General features: G+C 42.8%; 1 protein-coding gene across 4 annotated transcripts; it reads left to right on the top strand.

Annotated features, from left to right (window-relative positions):
• Positions 1–3: 3 nt before the first annotated feature.
• nsd2 (nuclear receptor binding SET domain protein 2) lies at positions 4–19,044 on the top strand. Of its 4 annotated transcripts, none has more exons than XM_010879326.4 (21): positions 4–118; positions 1,610–2,288; positions 3,528–3,699; positions 4,296–4,465; positions 6,030–6,449; positions 6,794–6,959; positions 7,037–7,099; positions 7,226–7,362; positions 7,457–7,768; positions 7,863–7,989; positions 8,102–8,302; positions 9,341–9,520; positions 10,187–10,343; positions 11,160–11,362; positions 11,483–11,586; positions 11,674–11,943; positions 12,161–12,277; positions 15,154–15,295; positions 15,486–15,592; positions 15,853–16,054; positions 16,497–19,044. In XM_010879326.4, the coding sequence occupies exons 2-21, from the start codon at positions 1,635–1,637 to the stop codon at positions 16,658–16,660; spliced, it is 4,068 nt and encodes a 1,355-aa protein (XP_010877628.2). In that variant the 5' UTR covers positions 4–118; positions 1,610–1,634; the 3' UTR covers positions 16,661–19,044. The 4 variants fall into 4 exon arrangements, with proteins under 4 accessions (XP_010877628.2, XP_010877629.2, XP_028981458.2 ...); XM_010879327.3 differs by lacking the exon at positions 4–118 and adding an exon at positions 192–285; XM_010879328.5 differs by lacking the exon at positions 4–118 and adding an exon at positions 904–989.
• Positions 19,045–20,711: the final 1,667 nt, after the last annotated feature.

Here is a 20,711-nt window from a genome sequence, read left to right as displayed (position 1 = left end):
TGAGTATTTTTCGCGCTGATTGGGAGTATAGTTTCCCGCAAGCCTTCATTCAAGTTGAATGTTTTCAAGATGATTCAGACTATTTTCCAATTTGATAACTATTCGAGAAATTTAACAGGTAATTACAAGACGCTACTTTAATTATGGGAGGAGAGGGGGGGTGTGATCTTACAATAAACTTGTAACAAAGATGATAACGTCTCTTCTAACAGCAAATGACTTAGCTGGCTAGGTATCTCCTAGGATTGTTGCTAGCTAAGAGCTAGCTGTAGCTAAGTGGATCAGGCAAGTTGGACGTTGCACGTCACTAGCTAGCTAACTTTGAATGGTGACTGGCCGTTAGCTAGTTAACTCAGGGCTTGTCATTGAGTGTTGGTCTACTGTAATAATTTGCGGATTCATTCATGATATGAAGCAAATTAACAACATTTTCATCCTGTATTCGTATTATGTTTTAGTTGACGCCAATTTTTGCTAACGTTAATACGCTAACTGCAAGTAACCTGAGGCTTAGCCAATAGCCATACATCTATTACCAGTTAGCTAGTTATTTTTAGCGCCGGCAGTTTCTAAAATTATGATCTATGTCACCAGATTCTGTTAAAGAGTTAGACTGTTGGGTTTATGGAGTGCTTTGCAATTTCTAAATTTGGCTATTGGTTAAGTCAACGCTGTAGATAGGCTGTCTCAAGTTTCCGCGGCTTTTCCCGGTCGATTACTGTATGCTGTTTGCGTCAAAGTAAACCCTACGCTACGTATTGGCCATTCACTGCATGTGGTTAGCTAGCTCGCTAACTGGTTCTTGCCTGCTCTGGCCATTCATTCATTATTTGGGACAGTGCCGTAGCATCAGCAAGCAAATCGAAAATGTTGCTAGTTGGTGAGACGTTTTACATTTCACGTCGGGTGACTGACTACTTCGTCCTCATCAGATAGGTTTTGACTGGTTGATAATTTGCAGAATATGTCTTGCAACAAAATGTATCGAGGTAACTGGCTACTAATTTACACTTTTCAGATTGAATGGGGAGCCATCTTAGTGAAATAACGACGCGGCTGAATGTGGTTTGCTTTGCTGTGCTGTTGCCATCTCATATTAGTATACACTTTAGTGTGTGAAGCAGTGTATATTAGCGGATTGTTCATAGTTTGTTTATCGAACGTTACATTTAAAAAATATATTTAATACTTATTTGTGCCTGGTGCATCGCCCCAACTCCACAAGCTTTGTTAAAGAAAATTGCAGGTGCAAATATTGATATCTTTCACCTGTTGATTGAGCTTGGATCAAATCTATTTGGCATGGTCGTTATACAGTACTGGAGGCTTTGTTGGATTACAGTAATTCCTGTCTGTATTCCATCTCAGTGTAATGATATCCACTAAAATATGCATAGCTGCAATGGAAGTTGCAATTTAAAAAATATTGAATGGTGCATGTATTTATTGTAATAATTGGTGTATAAAATATTTTTCTCACTTTAATTGCAATGATAACATGCCTTTAAATTTAATATTTAGACAGATGCCTAGTTAATCTGACTTTCAAACTAGATGTGTTTATACATTGGGCTTATTCATAATTTCTATCTCTCTCCTCGTTCTGTAGCGGAGTGAGGGTGCAGCTGGATAGGATGGAGAGTAAGGGACGGTCTGGAGTGGAAAGTGCCAATAAGGGAAGGTCTCTGCCCTCCATGCCTGAGCCACTGAACCCTGTCAGCATGAAGCAGCCAGCAGAGTCACTGGTAGCGAGGAAGGTTCGGGGTGGGGCGGATCTTGGGGCAGACCCGGTCCTCTTGATGGACAAGGCCGCCGCCCACCTGGCCGTGACACTTCAGGACAGCGTTCTAAACAAGATGGCCACACATGGTCACAACCACAATATCCACAGCCACGAGAGGCTGAAGGACCTTACGTCTCGCATGCTCAATGGGGACCAGGACAAACTGCCCAAGCTGTGCCCCCCACACCCTGAGCCCCCCATCCTGAAGGGTGCCGATGCCCACCCCGCTTCCCAGAGGAAAGCTACCTCTCCTGAGATTAAATTACAAATCACCAAGGTGGTGGCCAAGGGAAAGCCGCTTTGCTGCGAGCCGTGCTGTGGAGAGGGACCCCACCTGCCCATGGCCACAGAGGGACTTTTGACTCCGGCGAACAAGGAGGGTCGGAAGAGAAGACCCATCCTCCCCAAACCTCCGCTCCAAAACATATTTGGCTCAAGCCCTGTTCATCCTTCAGAGGTGTCATCTGTTAGTCAGCCGGCCGAGGTGGCTGCTACTCCCCAACAGGTAGAGGAGATTCTAATGTTGCCTAGCTGCGTTGAAATCCTGCTGTCTCTAAACATTAACCCTATGGCTAAATAACAAGTGGAAGCTGGTTTAGATCATTGATGCCTCACAACACGTCATACCCATTCAATGCCTTTTCTTGGGTTTTGGGGGGGCTAGTAATTGAATATGGTTGCCTTGCCTCATCATGCTCTAGTGGCTTCTTGGCTTGGGCATCTGTAAGCTCAAGTGAGGTACAGGGTACTTTGGGAGATGCATCCTGACATTGACTGTCCCGAGTCTGCTGGGAGTTGTTGCTATGAAACAGTGTGTGTGCTTTTGGCTAGTGGCGTGAAGTGTATTTGATAACCAGCGTAAAATAAATGCTTCAAGGGTTCACGGGCATGTTGGAGTTCAGGCTATTAAAATGGGAATTCTATGTTCAGATTTTGGCTTAGATTCTTTAAAACAGAAATCAAATGTCTCTATAAAGTTTGCATCCGGGCTATGCGTCCTGTAATTGCATAGGCTATCACCTAGGCTTTGACCTACAGGTTGAATATTTATCTAGCCTACATTTAACTACGTATTCTTAGCAGGATACCTTTTCCCTGGGTTTCAATTTAGTTGGCTGTTTTAAAGATATCGCCTCTAAAAATAACCATTAATCATCACTAAATTCCGGACCTCAAGCAGACAATGCACAACATTTTTAAATGCAATCGAAACAATGCTTACTAAAGGAAAAGCATTGCCAATGACAAAATTGAACTGTCTTGCGGTTGTTAAAATTAGTTCCTGAACCCAACCATTGTCCTGTAATTATGGAAGTGTGTGCTGCAGATTGCTTGCCAGCAATGTCCCTAGCAATTTTGCACCAAATAGGCAATATGTGCATCAGAATACAAATGTCTTGCTGTCTGACTCATCCGAAATAGCAAATTGGGTATCACAAAATAGGTGAGAGAAGAAAGGTAGGTGTGACCACTGGAATCCTGTACACCTAAAACTGCTCTGACTTCAAGAAAAAGTTATCCAGACCTCAAAAGGAGGCGTGACAGTATGGCTGCGTACGACTAGTATTTATTTTGTTCAAAGCACATGACATTCTTCTGTAGGCTAGACAATAGAACAACAGCTATGGTAGAAAGTTTAAAACTAAAATGGAAGAAAACTGGCTTATTCTTACTATCCAGGAACTTTGTTAAAAATGTCTTATTTAATGAGGTTTCTGACTGCATGTTGTTGTTCTCCCCGCAGGTCACTCAACTTGTAGTCAAGGAGGAGCAAGGTCTGGAGAAGGAGGTGCAGAAGGAGGTCCAGGGAGTGTTTTCCATGGGGGACGTGGTCTGGACCAAGGTGTCAGGGTATCCATGGTGGCCGTGCTTAATCACTACTGACCCCGAACTCCACACTCACTTGAAACTCAGAGGTATGTCGACACACAGCCTGCATACCAGGACTGGGCAACAGGGTTCAGTCATGGGAAGCAAGTTTTCCAAGTAGGTGGTTTGAGGGCAGGAACGTATTGATAAAGAAGTAATGTACCCACTTGGAAAGAGAGAATTACACCAGTTAGGCACTTGATTCAATTGTTCTGTATGCAAGGTATTGGTAATCAAACATGCGATCTTCAGGTGTAAAAAAAGCCATTTCCTAGGTCACTGAACTTAGCTTTGGTTGACCGTAAACTTATTAACCCAAAGCTAAAGATTAAAATTGGTTTATTTTATAAGAAAGAAAACATGTCTGTCAAGTCATTGAATAGATACTGTGCCAGCAACGTTTATGTCACCACCAGATTATGGTGAACTACTATAAATGCATGCCTCAGCTTCTGTGCTCAAATATCTGTCCGCAATCTATCATTTGGCCTTGCTTTATCACCGTCTGTTATATGCTTTAGTTGGCTGGGAGTCACTGACATCTAGAAGGGCCAAACAATGGTCAGTGTTTTTATTTAAGGGAGTCATGAGACACTATAATATTGTTCTGGGGTTCTGACTTGTTTCATCTCCTTGTTCTCAGCCATTAACAGCCAATCGACTGGCATCATGTACCATGTCCAGTATTTTGGAGGCACGCCGGAGCGGGGCTACATTTCTGAGAAGAATGTGGTGTTGTTCAGTGGTGAAGAACAGTATGTTGAGCTCTGCTACGGCAACAAACAGCCGTCCTCCCGGGTTGTAGTCAAGAAGGTATAGTAACCATAATAACCACTGTGCAGAAAACATTAATTTCTTTATTTTTCAAATTGTATTAGGTCCTTAAATGCATTGAACTTGACGAAATAAATCTTTGATTCATATTTTCCAACCACTTTCTGAAAGAGCACAGGAATTCCCCCTATCTCTCTGTGTGCGCGTGGCCCATATGTCAAGCCTTTGTGTAGCTGTTAACAATAGTCAATTAAAACCATGAAGCGTCTTGTTGTTCAGACCCTCTCAGTGTTAAAGTAGAAACAATTACATGTGAACGGAATGGAAATAATGTGACCAATCAAGAAGATAAAATATAGACATCAAATAAACGAGTACCTACGCTACAAACAAAATAACCCCTCTTTAGTGACCAATTAGAAAGTAGCCTGCCATGGCTTCAGAAAGTATTCATATTATTTCAGATTACTTACAGATAATTTTTTCCAATCTACACTACTTCAATGACAAGGCAACAAAACATTTTTATAAGTGTGCCAGATTTCTGCAGGTGTTCCTGCCCGAAGGATCCCCCTCACTGCAACACTCCATCTGTCTGGCCAGACAGAAGCCACTGTTGAGGAAAGGAATTTGATATGCCACCAGGATTTTGCCAAATGGCACTTCAAGAGATCTGAAAGCATGAGGAAAAGGATCTGGTCTGATTAGACCAGAGTTGAACTTTTAGCCCTAATAATATCTCTATTGTGAAACATGGTGGTTGGAGCGTCATGCTATGCTAGGAGAGACTGGTCAAGGTTGAGTGAAAGACAAATGGAGCAAAATACAGAGAGGTCCTTTTGAACATTTGATCCAGAGCGTACAAGACTGGGGTGAAGATTAATCACTTGACAACCTAAAGCCAAGATAAAGCTGGATTTGCTTTAAGGCGGGTCTGTGAATGTCCTTGAGTTGTCCAAACAAAGCCTGGTCTTGAATCTCTTTGAACATCTGTTGGGTGATAGGAAGATAACAGTTCACCAACGCTCTCCATCCAATCTGACAGAACTGGTTGGGATCTCTTAGGAAAAATGTGAGAGACCGCACCAATTCTAGGTGTGTGGAGCAGGTGAAAACGTACTCGAAGACTGTAGGCTGTGATCCCCAGAGGCATTTCTACGAAGTACTGATTTCAGTTTTATTTAGTTTTTTCTTTGTCATTGTGGGATATTGCAGTGTTTTCTGCTCCGCTATTACGCAGTATCAATATGGTAGCTAGGCAACTAGGCTCTGCCTGCAACACTTTTTTGTTCTGTTGTAACTGAGACATTCATCTATATTGTTTTCCTTGTTACAAAGTTTTAATAAACCACACAAATAAGCCTGACAATGAGTTGAAGCGAAAGCAGCAGTTAAATAATCTCAGGTGGTCGTAATGGGCAAGTGTTTCACTTTTCTGAGGGTAAATATGCATGGTATTGTGTAACTGTGTCCATTCTTGGTAAACATTTAATCATTTTTAAATTAAGTCTATACCACAACATGTCAAGAAAGTGAAGCCACTGTGAAGGCCTTCTAATTAATGTCTACTGTCCCCTGAGTTCTGTTGCCCTGCTGTCCACAGAGTACATCTCCCTCCGTGCCCAAGAAGCTCCATGCCCAGTGGGTGGTGGGCATTACTCAGGCCAAGGAGGCTGCCAGTCTGGCCCTGGAGGACCGATTAGCCAAGTACACCTTTACCTACAGTGCTGACGGTCCACACCTCAACCCCCATTTGCTGGCTAATTCAGGACCAGAGCAGACCCAAGCCCGGTCACAGGGGCAGGAATCATCCAGACTCAGCCCCGTGCTGCCCAGCTCACCGGTGCAGGCCACACCCAAAGACATCAGCACTTCACTGGAGAAGAGACAGCGAGGGGGCTCCAGGACGACAGGAGGGTCAGAAAAACAAGGAAAACAGAAGCTGACTGCCTCAATACTGAAAAGGAAAACGACTAAAAAAACAAACGCCCTGGTCTCCCATAAAGGACCAACCCCTTCTCAGGTACAGCATACTGCTGCTTACTGAAGTTCATGTTTACAAACTATTTTATGATAAATTTATTTATAAATCATCCTTTTGTCTAATAATTCACTGTCTTTTTAATATTACTGAAAACTAACTTGTTAATTTACACTTTATCCAAGCCTCTTTTTGCAGTTGATATCTGCAGTTTCTATGGGCATTAGGAAACTATTTTAAATATTTCTATGCAATCGCTTTTTCCACCAGGTCTTATACAAAAAAGTATTTTAAAAAGTATGGAAATTCCCACTTTTGCAATGAAGATGTTGGTGGTTTTGGTGATCTTCATTGTCATGTGAAGTAGTTGTTGTTATTGCTTGTAGGATGTTCGCTACCCCGCCTCAGAGACTGAACAACTTGAACCTCGGAAGCTGAAACAGAAGTCCAAACAGACTCAACTACTCACCAAGTCCAGGTGGAAGAAATCCAAAGTGGATGTCCTGACTGCCAGCCACCCAAAAATCATTTTAACTGCACCGTCTTTGATAGGTAAGTTAGGGTTGTATCTACTGGATGTCTGTTCAAAGCTGCAGGCAGGGTTTTACTCATCCGTTTCCCTCCCACAGCTAAGAAAGTTCCCAAAACCAAGACCTGTACCCGTAAAGAACCACTAAAGACAAAACCTGGAGGTTTGTGCATCGTTGTTACAGCAGCCCTGCCAGTTAGCGTTGCAGGGCCTCTACTTATCAGGTGAATAATTGCTCTCATCTGTGGTCCTCATGTAGTTCATATTCTGCCCCTTCATTTGTTTCCAGGGAAGAAGGGTCCTCAGAAGAAGCAGCCTAGCAAAAAGCAGCCAAGTAAACAGTCTGGTAAGCGTGCTCTGGAGGAGAATGAGGAGGAGAAAGACCAACAGCCTAAGAAGAGACGTAGAGTTGGTGACAAACCTCAGGTGAGTTGTTAAGATATTCTGGTGTGTCCAGTATGTTGCCTTCAGATGTCCCTGGGATCATAATTAGGAATGTTTCTTTCCTGACTAACCTCAGGTGGTGGCAGCAGGCTCCTCGGCCCCCACCAAGAATAGAATCAGAAAGAAACCGGAGACTGATGTCCGGAAGAGGGGTTTCGCTAGCTCTAAATCGCTGGAGGACAAGGAGCCATCGAAGCCCAAGCGAATCAGGAAGACGCGGCAGGATTCTGCATCCTCACAGACTAAGAAGAGGAAGCGAGCCACAGCCAGTCCAGAGCCAGAAGGCTCCGGCAGTGAAGAGCGTCCTGAGTCGCCCAGTGACAGCATCGATGAGACCAGCGGGGCCAAGAAGGCCAACGGAGGCTCCAAGAAGGAGTCCGTCTGTCAGGTGGGTCCGCGTTGGGGCGATTTTTCAATATTGTGAGTTACTGCGCGAGTCTTTGCTGTTGTATGTTAATTGTGTGCGTGTACGCGCATTGTAGGTGTGTGAGAAGGCTGGAGAGGACGTGTTGCCATGTGAGGGACAGTGCTGTGGATCCTTCCACCTCTCCTGTGTAGGCCAAGACCTCAAGCTGCCGGGCAAACTGCTATGCCCAGACTGCACTTCAGGTGAGGCGGAGAGGAGTTAGCCTTCCGCTAGCACAGGTTTGGAGTTCTAGTTACTGGTTGGAGTCCAGGGTTCGGTGTTAACCCTGTAGAGTTTCCCCTCTGTCTTGTCTAGGGGTCCACCCATGTTTCAGCTGTAAGGGTTCGGAGGGGGAGATGCGTCGCTGCGGTGTGCAGCATTGTGGGAAGTTCTACCATGACGCCTGCCTCCGCCCCAACCCGCTCACCGTCTTCGACAACAAGGGCTTCCGCTGTCCACTGCACACCTGCCTCAGCTGCCATTACAGCTGCCGCTCCAATCCCAAGGCCAGCAAGGGTGAGGACTCACCCCACCATTGTCTCAACTTATTTCTGTTATGTTCTGAAGGAATGTACATTTCAGAATGCATCTGGGAGGAATCTTGGTTGGTTCGGTGGTCTAGTTTAATTTTTAAGGTTGGTCAGGTAGTCTAGGTAGATTTTTAAGGCTGGTCGGGTAGTCTAGGTAGATTTTTAAGGCTGGTCGGGTAGTCTAGGTAGATTTTTAAGGCTGGTCGGGTAGTCTAGGTAGATTTTTAAGGCTGGTCGGGTAGTCTAGGTTGATTTTTAAGGCTGGTCGGGTAGTCTAGGTTGATTTTTAAGGCTGGTCGGGTAGTCTAGGTTGATTTTTAAGGCTGGTCGGGTAGTCTAGGTTGATTTTTTTTTAAGGTTGGTCGGGTAGTCTAGGTTGATTTTTTTTTAAGGTTGGTCGGGTAGTCTAGGTTGATTTTTAAGGTTGGTCGGGTAGTCTAGGTTGATTTTTTTTTTAAGGTTGGTCGGGTAGTCTAGGTTGATTTTTAAAGTTGGTCCTGTTCTCCATGCCGCTGCCTTGTGCCCATTCTTCTTTTAGGAGTTACAATGGATATTTTGGGTCTTTAACTGGTGTGGGTGTGTGGGTGTGTGGGTGTGTGTTAGGTCTTACTGAACGAATGGGGACCAAATGTCCCAATGAGTATAGTAAAACCAGAAAAAATTGACCTCATTGGGACCTTTTGCCGGTCCCCGTGAAGCAAAAGTCAATTTCCGGTTTAGGGTCAAACTTACAATAGATTTTATAGTTAGAATGGGGGTTTCTTTAAGGTCCAGGCGTTGTTGGTTAAGTTTAGGGTTAAGGTTAAGCATAAATGTTACTTTATTGAGGTTAGGGTTAGGTTTAGGGTTAGATTATGGTAGGGTTAGGGTTAGGGTTAAGTTTAGGGCAAGGGAGCATGCAATTTCTATTTTCTGGTCCCCATGAGGGTAGCTGTACAAACTGGTGTGTGTGACAAAAATAATAATGATATAAAAAATGAAGAGAAATAACTGTACGGTTGGTTGGTTTCCTGTTATGTTGCAGGCAAAATGATGCGCTGCTTGCGCTGTCCGGTTGCCTATCATACGGGAGAGATGTGTGTCGCTGCCGGGAGTGAAATGTTGACCCCCACCACCATCATCTGTACGCACCACTTCACTGCCAAGAAGGGGTACAGCCACCATGCACACGTCAACGTCAGCTGGTGCTTTGTATGTTCCAAAGGTATCCGTACGGGCACGAGCACAAATGCCGTTTTTCCCTCTTATTGTAGTAACAGCAGCGGCCCGCCAATGCTAAAATGTCATTGGGCCACCACGGATTTAAAAATAAATACATATGAAAAACCAGATTTACCCCCCCAAGCTGAGCGCAGTTTACCACCATGCGTGTTTTGTTGTCATTTTCAAAGGGAGAAACTGTGGGGAAAATATAAACAAAACCAAATAACTGTTTAAATAACACATGAGTTATAGAATATTATAAGGTGGAGCACACTGAGAAATGGTTAGAGCTTAGGTTAATGTAGAGAACATCTAATATATTTTTTCAATCCTATTTTGATGTTATTGTTATTTGCATGTCCTCATTAGCTTTTGGAAAAGGATTGTGTTTATAATTCCAACCACACTATATTATCCATCCCTCCACTGTAATGTACAAGGGACATTTTTTGCGGAAAAACTGTTTAGTGCCACAGTGCATGTACTGTACGAAATACCCAGGAGTTTGTACATTTACAAATATAATGTGAAATCATGGGGCAGTGTGTGCTACATACAGGTTGGTCGGGTAGTCTTGTCTAGGGGTCCAACCCATACGGGTTCAATCACACATTACAGGCACGACCACGTAAGGGCGTAATTTAACTTTGGGTTTGTGTGTGTGTAGGGGGCCAGCTCTTGTGCTGTGAGTCCTGTCCAGCAGCGTTCCATCCAGACTGTTTGAACATTGCCATGCCAGATGGGAGCTGGTTCTGTAATGACTGCAGAGCCGGGAAGAAACCTAAATACAAAGACATCATCTGGGTAAAACTGGGCAACTACAGGTCAGTGTCAACATAATCTGGGTAAAACTGGGCAACTACAGGTGACTGTTGACGTAATCTGGGTTAAACTGGGCAACTACAGTTGACTGTCGACGTACTCTGGGTTAAACTGGGCAACTACAGGTGACTGTTGATGTAATCTGGGTTAAACTGGGCAACTACAGGTGACTGTCGACGTAATCTGGGTTAAACTGGGCAACTACAGGTGACTGTCGACGTAATCTGGGTTAAACTGGGCAACTACAGGTGACTGTCGACGTACTCTGGGTTAAACTGGGCAACTACAGGTGACTGTCGACGTACTCTGGGTTAAACTGGGCAACTACAGGTGACTGTCGACGTACTCTGGGTTAAACTGGGCAACTACAGGTGACTGTCGACGTACAACACCACATGAAAAAGCTCAACGCTGGTTTAAAAACTTTTTTTTTTTTCCAATTGCAATTTTGTTTTGGGGGCAGTATCTCAGTTTGCTGTTAATTCTGGAACGTGGGGTATTTTATAAACAGACGAATTAAGACGACGTTGGTGACACGACTTTAGCATTGCTGAAGTAGGCTAATATTTAATAGAAAACCCTGTTGCCATCTTATCATTAAATGAACTCAGATTTTGTCAGTTTTGTCATTAGCCCGCAGTCAGGCTATAATACCTAACAGTGCTTTGATATCCATCACTAAGTCCATAGGCACGACAACCAACATATTAGAAGAGGGCGGCGTTGCCCTTTAATATTTGTCTTTCTATGTATAACTGCCAGGTCATGTAGCGTATCAGTCCTAGACCTCTGACCCCTCTCTCCCCTGATTGGTTTAGATGGTGGCCTGCGGAGATCCAGCACCCCCGTAACATCCCCACCAATATCCAGCACCTTCGCCACGAGATTGGAGAGTTCCCCGTGTTCTTCTTCGGTTCTAAGGACTACTTCTGGATGCATCAGGGAAGAGTGTTCCCATACATGGAGGGAGACCGTGGCAGCAAGTTCCAGAAGACTGGCATCGGCAAAGTCTTCAAGAACGGTGAGATTACCCTGTAATAGTCTTGTCGTCTGACCACCTGATCGTTATGTGGTGAATTCTAATTGATGCCAATTTAAATGACTGGGGAAACGCCTGAAAATAACAGCCATGTTTCTCCAGCACTGTTGGAAGCAGAGAATCGCTTCATGGAGGTAAAGATGGAACGGGAAGCCAAGGAGGCACAGGAGAACGACCGCAAGCCACCTCCGTATAAATACATCAAGGTATGTAGACCTCCTAATTACTTTGTCTGTAATTAGGAGGTGTACATACCTCATGACGTGCTCCATGTTTTCCCGTGTCTTCCGCAGGTCAACAAGCCGTGTGGCCGGGTGCAGGTCTACACAGCCGACCTATCGGAGATCCCCAAGTGTAACTGCAGGCCCACAGATGAGAAGCCATGCGGCTTTGAGTCAGAGTGTCTGAACAGGATGCTGATGTACGAGTGCCACCCCCAGGTGTGCCCAAGCGCAGAGCGGTGCTGCAACCAAGACTTCACCAAGAGACTCTACCCAGAGACCAAGATTGTCAAGACCGCAGGCAAGGGTTGGGGCCTGGTGGCACTGAGAGACATTAAGAAGGTGAGTGGAGAGAAACTGTTGGAGCATGGAGTCTATGGAAGACCAAACTGTCCTGGTAGGTCACCGAATGTAACAACAGTACATTATTATACTGCTTTACTGTACAAACGTAGAGAATCTATTGCTTTAGAGTATTGTGATTGGTTAAAAGGCAGGTCCGTGGTCTGGCTGGTTGATGAATATGTGTTTGTGATCTAATCTGTTGATGTCTCGATAGGGTGAGTTTGTTAATGAGTACATCGGAGAGCTGATCGACGAAGAGGAGTGTCGCTCCAGAATCAAGTACTACCAGGAGAATGACATCACTCACTTCTACATGCTCACCATCGACAAGGTAAACAAACCAGCCTGGTCCGGCAAAGAACTCTGCCACTTTTCATGCCCTTCACCAAAACTGAGTTTGCTGAACGTTACACAACCTGTCTGTCTGCTCCAGCACTGAGAGGGACCTGTCTGACTGTGTCAGTGTCCCAACACCGCTGAAGCCAAAGAAACAGTTTTGCTTTTGGGGATGTTACAGCAGAGAGCTGTGTGACATTACAGAAAACAAAACTACACCACTGTCTCTGTAGATTTAACTCTAGTGTCTCACCAACATGCCAATATGTCTGATGGTCTGGGAGTAACAGTTTGTTTTTAGAATGGATTGTTTAAAAAAGAAAATAATAATTAAATATGGTAAATAACATTATTCCCATGTTGCTCAGAGCATGATGGCAGGGTTATGAATTATTGAGGGGTGACATGTTAGTCGCTGTGGATAAGAGCCAGGCACTCCCTTGCCAAAAGCGTCCGTCTTTGGTTCAACCATTGACAACTGACAGACAATAAAAAAATCTAAATCCCAAGGGTTTGCTAATTGTTTTAAGTTCATCAACCCTGACAGTTGCGCACACTTTTCATATCACAAATGACACACCGTGTAGCCTAATGACTCTTTCCACACCTTTAATTTAGATATGTTGGTAGTAAAATAAATGGACTCTGAGGTTAATTTCCCATTCTTTGAGGGACAGACTATGGTCAGTCAGCAGAATGACTTATTTACTGTTAGTTGATTTACCAGTCCTTTTCAAGCTAACATTGTCAATAGCTGGAAAGGTTGTGCTGTTGACTAAAATATGATAATGTACTTTTTCTCTTTACCCTGCATATCAAGTTCGTTGCTGCTGACATAGGCACCATTGATTGATGGACCACCACAGTACAGTGGATAATGCTGGTAGCTGGCTAATGATGGATTGCCATTGATCAGACTATTACAGCAAGAAATAGTGTTGAATAAAATGTCAAGTTCCTTTAGAGTGCAAATGTCTGATGAAGCATGCTTAATGACAGATTGTTTATTGGCTAGCTAGCTATATGACAAATTGATTGGCTGTGTCTTAAACTACGATCAATTGATGTTCAATGATCATGAAAAGAGTATGCCGGGGCTATTCAACTCTGGTCCTGGAGGGTCAAAAGACTTCAGGGACCTTATTCACAAAGCATCTTAAAAGTAGCTCCTAACTTGCTGATTTTATATTATTTTTAATGGATGTGTCAGTTGTAACCTTAGGACTTTAAATGTGTTGGTCTAAGAAAGCGTTTTAGCGCTAAAACCTGCTCCTAAATCTGGGAAGAGTTACCTAAGAGGACTCCTAAGTCACCAAGATCAAGTCACAAACTATCCTAAAAGGGCTGCTGCCAGCAATCTGCCTCGTTATCAGGTAAACATTTGAGTAACGTTTCTTTTGAAGTTTACCTATGAATATCTATGCATTTTATGGCTTTTGCCACTGGCCGTTTTTACATCTTATTGGTAATTCGTGAATGACATTGATACAGTAGTTATTGTATCAGTATAGGTGACGATAACTGACTTTTTCATCAAGTGAAAAGACCAGAGAATCGTGTAGCCAGCAAAGTGTTTGCCTATCCTGAACAAATCCTGAGACATAATTCGAAAATCCCCCAGAAATAGTCGCAATATACTAAAGTTTGATTTTCGGCTTCCCATAATGTATCCACTCAAGATTGTAGCCAGGTAGGTTTTTGTCTATCCTGAACAAATCCTATTTTGCCACTGGTCGTTTTAACAGCTGATTAGCCATTTGTGAATGACATAGATACAGTATCTTTCAATATAGGTGACGATAACTAGTGATGGCCATTCGAGGCTTCATTAGCGTTATTTTAGCAGCAGGATATTATGCTGGCAGCACTCATTTTCTTTATCACAATAAAAGCCATAATTGAAATGTATTAGGCAATATAGTTAACAATATAGTCTGAAAAAGAACAAAATGTACAGACAACATTTGTCAAGTTTAACTACCAGATTGAGGCAAAAACCAGAAGTGTTTTTGCCCTCTTGGAGCGAAGTTTAAGAGCCCTGGCCATTGCAGTTTTATAGTTAAGGTGATCTTGCAAAAATGTGTTTTGCATTGTACTCAGAAATGTGTGGAGGTGATGATATTACAACCAAATAGCTAAAGCTATTAAAACCTTTAACGATGCCCACTTTTGAATGGTGTTAGAGGCTCCAAAACAAGGTGAATGAGATGTGCTTCACTCGAGGCAACAGGCATGCATCGTACGTCCTTAATTGTTTTTCTTGCGGGTGCTGTAGGTATTTCTGTATATTACTTTAAATACCTGGACTAATTTTGTTTAAATACTTGGTTTTTCAACGTTAGTTTGAGTTAACACTGCAAGTGCTAGCGAAGGCGTTTGTTAGCAAGTTGCCCCAAGATATTGTCCTACATACACAACAGCATGGTCATTAAACTTTTCAGCTTTAATGTCGGTGCCTAAAAACAAACTTAATATGGGCGAACCAGATATGGCAACGACGCTAACATGGCAAACGCCATTGCATTTAAATAAGCAGTTATAAGTGCAGTTCGACACAGGCTACACTTTCAAGTTAGTCATGAGTGTAAAATAGAAAACACTGAACTTTAACTTGATTTTTATTCAGTGTAATAGCACATTATGTATGCTATGATCTCTATTTTTCAAGAGATATTATCTACGCTGTTTACACCCATGTTTGAAAATCGCAAATCATAACCTCTATTGCAATATTTTTCAAAGAAATACACGCAATTCAATATTTTATCCAAATAATGCAGCTCTATGTCATACAGGCATGTTGCTATGATTACAATTACTATGTAATGGTACTGCTGGCCTGATTTCCAGACTGACTTGTTGTGTTTCCAGGACCGGATCATTGATGCTGGCCCCAAAGGGAACTACTCACGTTTCATGAACCATAGCTGTCAACCAAACTGTGAGACGCAGAAATGGACCGTGAATGGAGATACAAGGGTGGGCTTGTTTGCTGTCTGTGACATCCCTGCAGGTGAGAACACAGCCTAGATACATCTGCACCTTTCCAGAATGTTGTAATGGTACAGTCCACACCTTTCCATAGACAGAATGTTGTAATGGTGCGGTCCACACCTTTCCAGGGACAGAATGGTGTGATGGTGCGGTCCACACCTTTCCAGGGACAGAATGTTGTTAATAGTACGGTGTGTTGTGGTTTCCAGGGACAGAACTCACCTTCAACTACAACCTGGATTGCCTTGGTAATGAGAAAACTGTATGTCGTTGCGGTGCTCCAAACTGCAGCGGTTTTCTTGGTGACCGGCCCAAGGTGAGTTATTAAGTCCTTGTGACATTGACATGTTTAGACGCGCACTTCAGAATCCCAGGCATCTTGTGGTCCTGCCCCTATGAGGCTAACCCTGTTTTTGTCCTCCCAGACATCTGGTGGTCCTGCCCCATGAGGCTAACCCTGTTTTTGTCCTCCCAGACATCTGGTGGTCCTGCCCCATGAGGCTAACCCTGTTTTTGTCCTCCCAGACATATGGTGGTCCTGCCCCCATGAGGCTAACCCTGTTTTTGTCCTCCCAGACATCTGGTGGTCCGGCTACAGAGCCCAAGGGTAAGAAACTCAAGAAAAAGGTGAAGAAGCGGCGCAGTCGCAATGAGGGGAAGAAGTCTGAGGACGAGTGTTTCCGCTGTGGGGATGGAGGGCAGCTGGTTCTCTGTGACAAGAAGAGCTGCACCAAAGCCTACCACCTGTCCTGTCTGGACCGCACCAAAAGACCCTTCGGTAAGGTCACCTACGGCATCGTCCAAATCCCATTCAAATTGGCTTATTGACCTCTTCCTAAGCTAAGAGCAGAAGAAACATTTACACATCAGTTTCTCCTCCACGCTGTTAGATTTGCGTGCTTGTTGTGCTTGGTCGACTACAGTCCACCGATTTGTTACGAACAAGGACAATACTGCCTGCCACTTTGGTTTGCCGTTTGCCATTCTATTTCACTGGCTTTTCCAAAAGCGAGTGATTTTGATATGGATTTCACGAATAATTCTGCTACCTCAGCTGCTTCTGTGCTGCATTTGTCTCAGAGTTGGGTACTTCCTCACTGGTTTACACTGGTATATTAGTTAGATATTCTAATCGTTTTGTTCTGCTCATTTTCTAATAGAATGTCATGTGTTAGTTAGTAGTGTCGGGTCATGTTCTAATAGAACTGTCTTTCTTACAGGTCGGTGGGACTGCCCCTGGCACCATTGTGATGTTTGTGGGAAGCTGTCTGAGGCTTTCTGCCAGCTGTGTCCCAACTCCTTCTGCAAGAACCACCAGGAGGGGGCGCTGCGGCCCTGGGCCCCAACCGGTCAGCTCTGCTGCCAGGAGCATGACAACCCCTAACCTAAGCCTACCCCAACACCCTGTCCTGGAGGAGACTCAGGTCGTACTGTCCCCTGGGCCCCGAAATGTTCCAGAACACACCAGGAGGTACTGGTCTTGCAACCGAAGCCTGACCTCTGACCCTTAACCCCAGACTGGGAGACACCTACTCATAAAAAAATCTCTTCAAGGTGACAGATAGAAAGCACTGTATGTATGATGTCATGACCTCTCACCAGGAACATGCTCTACAGCTCTTTCAAACAATCAGCTTCTTTTACACTCAACTGGCCGATAGTTTTTTTTACTCTGATGCTGGTGGTCAATCTGGTCCTTTTACACTCAGCCGGCTGGCCAATCCGGTCCGTTTACATTCAGATGGCCAATCAGGTGCTTTTACACTGAGACAGCTAGCCAATCAGGTCATTTTACACTGAGACAGATGGCCAATCAGGTCCTCTTACATTCAGAAGGCCAATCAGGTCCTTTTACGTTCAACTGGTCAATCAGGTCCCTTTACATTCAGATAGCCAATAAGGTCCTTTTACACTCAGCTTGTAACTAGTTGGTAACTCATCTGCACTGAGTGAACACCTGTGGTGGAACAGTACCAAGCATTATCCTCTCCTCCCCTCGTAGATGACTTGGAATGGTAGAGCTTGATATTATATATATGTGGGTATATGAAAGACCAAAATTATAATAATACGGGAATAATGTTAGTACCAGGCTGACAGATTGAATCTGTTTGTTTTTTTATATATATACATATATGTGTATATATATAAGTATTATTGTTAATCACAAGAAGACAACACTATGGATTGGTCTTGAATTACGTGTTTCCTTTAATAGCCATAGGATACATTTAACTATAGACAAGTACTGAATATTGTTTTAATTTTTTGTAGTTTATTTTTTATTTTATTAATGCTAGTACTGAGTTGTGATATCAACCTGTTCAGAAACAGTGATATTAAAGCACAAATCTAAAACCTTATTGTTGATGTTTACTCAAAGATCTTACTGTGGAATATTATTTTGGACTTTTATCTCTCCTCTTTCCGTCAGCCTCTCCCAATGTGGTCCTGTAAAAACACTTACAGGCTTTAAACAGTTAACTCTGCAGCGGCAAATGTTGAATATTGACGAGTGAGAAGAGAATGTCTCGTAATCAGTTAACGCAGTTTGATTCCTGACAGTTGTTGCATTTGGTCTTTCCACAGCATCAAGTAAGAAGAATAGTCTGTTTTTTTCTTCCTTAAGGTGCAGGTGACTTTTTAAAATGTCATCTTGTAAAGTTTTCTTTTAGAGTTGGAGTTCTGTTCTGTCAAATCACAGATGAAACTTGCTAAAATTTTGGTTTAAACCATAGTTGGTCTGGTTAATTTCTGTTCTTAATGTTCTTATGTTGAAATAGTTTTCTCATTAAGTATCATAAACAGGAATAACTCGTTTATGCCAAACTGTTAGTTAAGAAAGAATGCAAAATAAAAATGTTGTAACAGAAGCCTTTTTAAAAAAGCCTTTTTTTATTTAAAAAAGCAAGATTTGAGGCACCATTGGTGCAGCATTGCTGGTTTGACATATCTTTAGCCTCTGGCATGAACTCATATTTTCAATATCAACAAATACCTGTGCCTCTATTGGAATGAAGACTTTCACTGAAGTCATTTTATTATTTTGGTTTTATCCCGTCCAGTTTGACGGTTGATGTTTAGGCGAACCCCTTCAGGAGGTCAGTCCTGGTTCTGCTGTCAGGTTCAGAGTTTTTACATCCACTGAGAGAAGCCTGTTGAATGTTTCCCTGTTTGGTCTGATGGAAGTGTAAAAAAAAGGGCAAAAGGCCACCTTATTTTTGTTCATAGTTCTAAACTTTTTTTTTTTTTTTTTAAAGGGACACAAGTGCAACAACTGGTCCTTTTGTGTACCGAAGTTTGCTAGCCTTTTCACCATCTACGCACAGATGCTTTTCACCCTAACTCCTCTCTGTCTTTGTGTTTTAACACAACTTGAGCTCTCTCTGTTTAATCCAGCCCTCTCTTCCATTCTGTTTAACCCAGCCTTCTCTATCTCTGTTGAGCCCAACCCTCCGGTCTGCCAATGGCCTGGCAGTAGCTGTACCTTCATCCAGCCTGGAGATGGTGGCTGGATGAATGTAGTTAAACCAGTTAGTTAATGTAAGCACTGTACTCCACTATAAAGAGGTGTTGTGGTGTTTAGGAGTTTTGTAACTGCTGTTGTAGTAACCAGAGACTATTGTGTAAATACTGTAAAAGGGGACTAGTGATGCATTTATTGTAAATATCATACAATGTCTACGATTGTATGCTTAATGCAGGACTGACAGTACCCTTTTTGTGCAGGACTTTTTGAATCATGCAATAAAAGTGTTTAAACCATCACCGTGCATTTCAGCCTCCATTGTGTGGTTTCTCGTTTTGAACAGCAAGGCGACAGGTTTTCTACATGAGTTAAAGTTTAGTTTTAGCCACAGAAAATGTCAAACTCTGCCTTGTATCAATTTTAAAACAGATGTGAGCTGTGCCTTTGGTACATCAACATCAAGGTTCTGCTATAGTACCTGGAACGAGGGGTAGATGCAGAGATTCAATTGGTCTGGATATTAGCACATAAGAGCCAGATGGGGTTGAGCCAAGGAACTTCATGAGAATTCCTGGCAATATCTGATGGAAATAGTGTAAGCTACTTAACAGATGTTTTTAAATGATTATTGAAAAAATATCATTTTCATTACAGCAGGATACGCGTATAAAATGTCAGACTAAACCGCTACTGTGCTTAATGCATCAGACCATAATCTACAAAAGGACAGAAGTAGCCCTACGAAATCTACAGTGTACGTAGAAATACATTCGCGGTAGAAATAACGAAAAAACAAGCCGGTGAAAAGGCTGAGACAAACTCGAGCTTTTAGCTGTAAACACACCTATTAAGGCTACATGTGTATTGGTCCCGATGAAAACCTAGTCGGCAAATACATTTTAAATCAGTGGAGGTATTGTCAAATAATTACTCAAATTAAAGGTTAATAATGTACTAATGTTGGCGTAAATATTGCGACGCCGGGAAGCTGACAGGATTGTGCCGCGGACGCAACCTCCCAAACACCTATCCAAATAGGTTACTCCGTTAACTCCAATTATTCTTCAAATACTCACAGAATTTAGGTTATAGCGAGTTTATTGGTGTACAAAACGATTTCCTTCAAAACTGTCTGGCCCTATGACATGCCTACAGCTCTTAACACCTGACGCAAACGTCCCCTGGCATATGTAACCGTACGATATTTTTGACCAACCAAATCAGATCTTTTCAAAAAAAAAAAAAACAGACTTGACCAAAGTCGAAAGAGGAAACAAATATAAAAAATGTGATGATTTTTTTATAATGTCTCTTTGCATTTCAGTTATGATAATAATCTAATCACAAATACAGTTTTTAACAATCTATACAAAATGCAGGCACCACCCAAATTTGGACAAGATCAGGACTGGTCACCCCTCTGAGCCTGGGTCCTCTCTAGGTTTCTTCCTAAAATTCGGCCTTCTTAGGGAGTTTTTCCTAGCTACTGAAATTCAACACTACTGTTGTTTGCTCCTTGGGGTTTAAGGCCGGGTGTCTCTGTAAAAGCACTTTGTGACAACTGCTGTTGTAAAAAGGGCTTTATAAATACATTTGATTGATTGACAACAGGAACACATTAAAACAAGTTGTAAACTGGACTTTAGTGACACAAAGTGTTGATGCTGAAATTGAACTGTCCGAACTCCATCAGCATTTACATAAGGCAGCTAAATTCTTCTATTTTGCCCAAATATTGGTAAGTGAGTTAGCACATCAGTCTAAAGACATTATTGGAAAAAAATGAGAATCGGGAGACAATGTTATAAGGTTCAGGTTGTTCTATGTTCACCGAATATTGGCTGTCCAGTGGAATGGCTAGCTGTCAACGTTCTGCCTGTTCCTCTTTGGATAGATTTATGTTCTGTATCTGCTTATTTGAATACGTTCAGAATATTAGATAAGTGGCGTTAACCTCAACCCTCTA

This window comes from Esox lucius, chromosome 15, assembly GCF_011004845.1.
Source record: "Esox lucius isolate fEsoLuc1 chromosome 15, fEsoLuc1.pri, whole genome shotgun sequence".
NCBI classification, from domain to species: domain Eukaryota; kingdom Metazoa; phylum Chordata; class Actinopteri; order Esociformes; family Esocidae; genus Esox; species Esox lucius.
Note: the sequence above shows the minus strand (reverse complement) of the source record. Positions and strands in the feature narration are given on the sequence as shown.

Coding starts and splice junctions, on each gene's coding strand:
- nsd2 (XM_010879326.4), top strand. CDS start 1,635: ATGGAGAGTAAGGGACGGTCTGGAGTGGAAAGTGCCAATAAGGGAAGG. Junction 11,363..11,482: donor CGGCAAAGTCTTCAAGAACG/GTGAGATTACCC, acceptor ATGTTTCTCCAG/CACTGTTGGAAGCAGAGAAT. Junction 15,593..15,852: donor TTCTTGGTGACCGGCCCAAG/GTGAGTTATTAA, acceptor TTGTCCTCCCAG/ACATCTGGTGGTCCGGCTAC.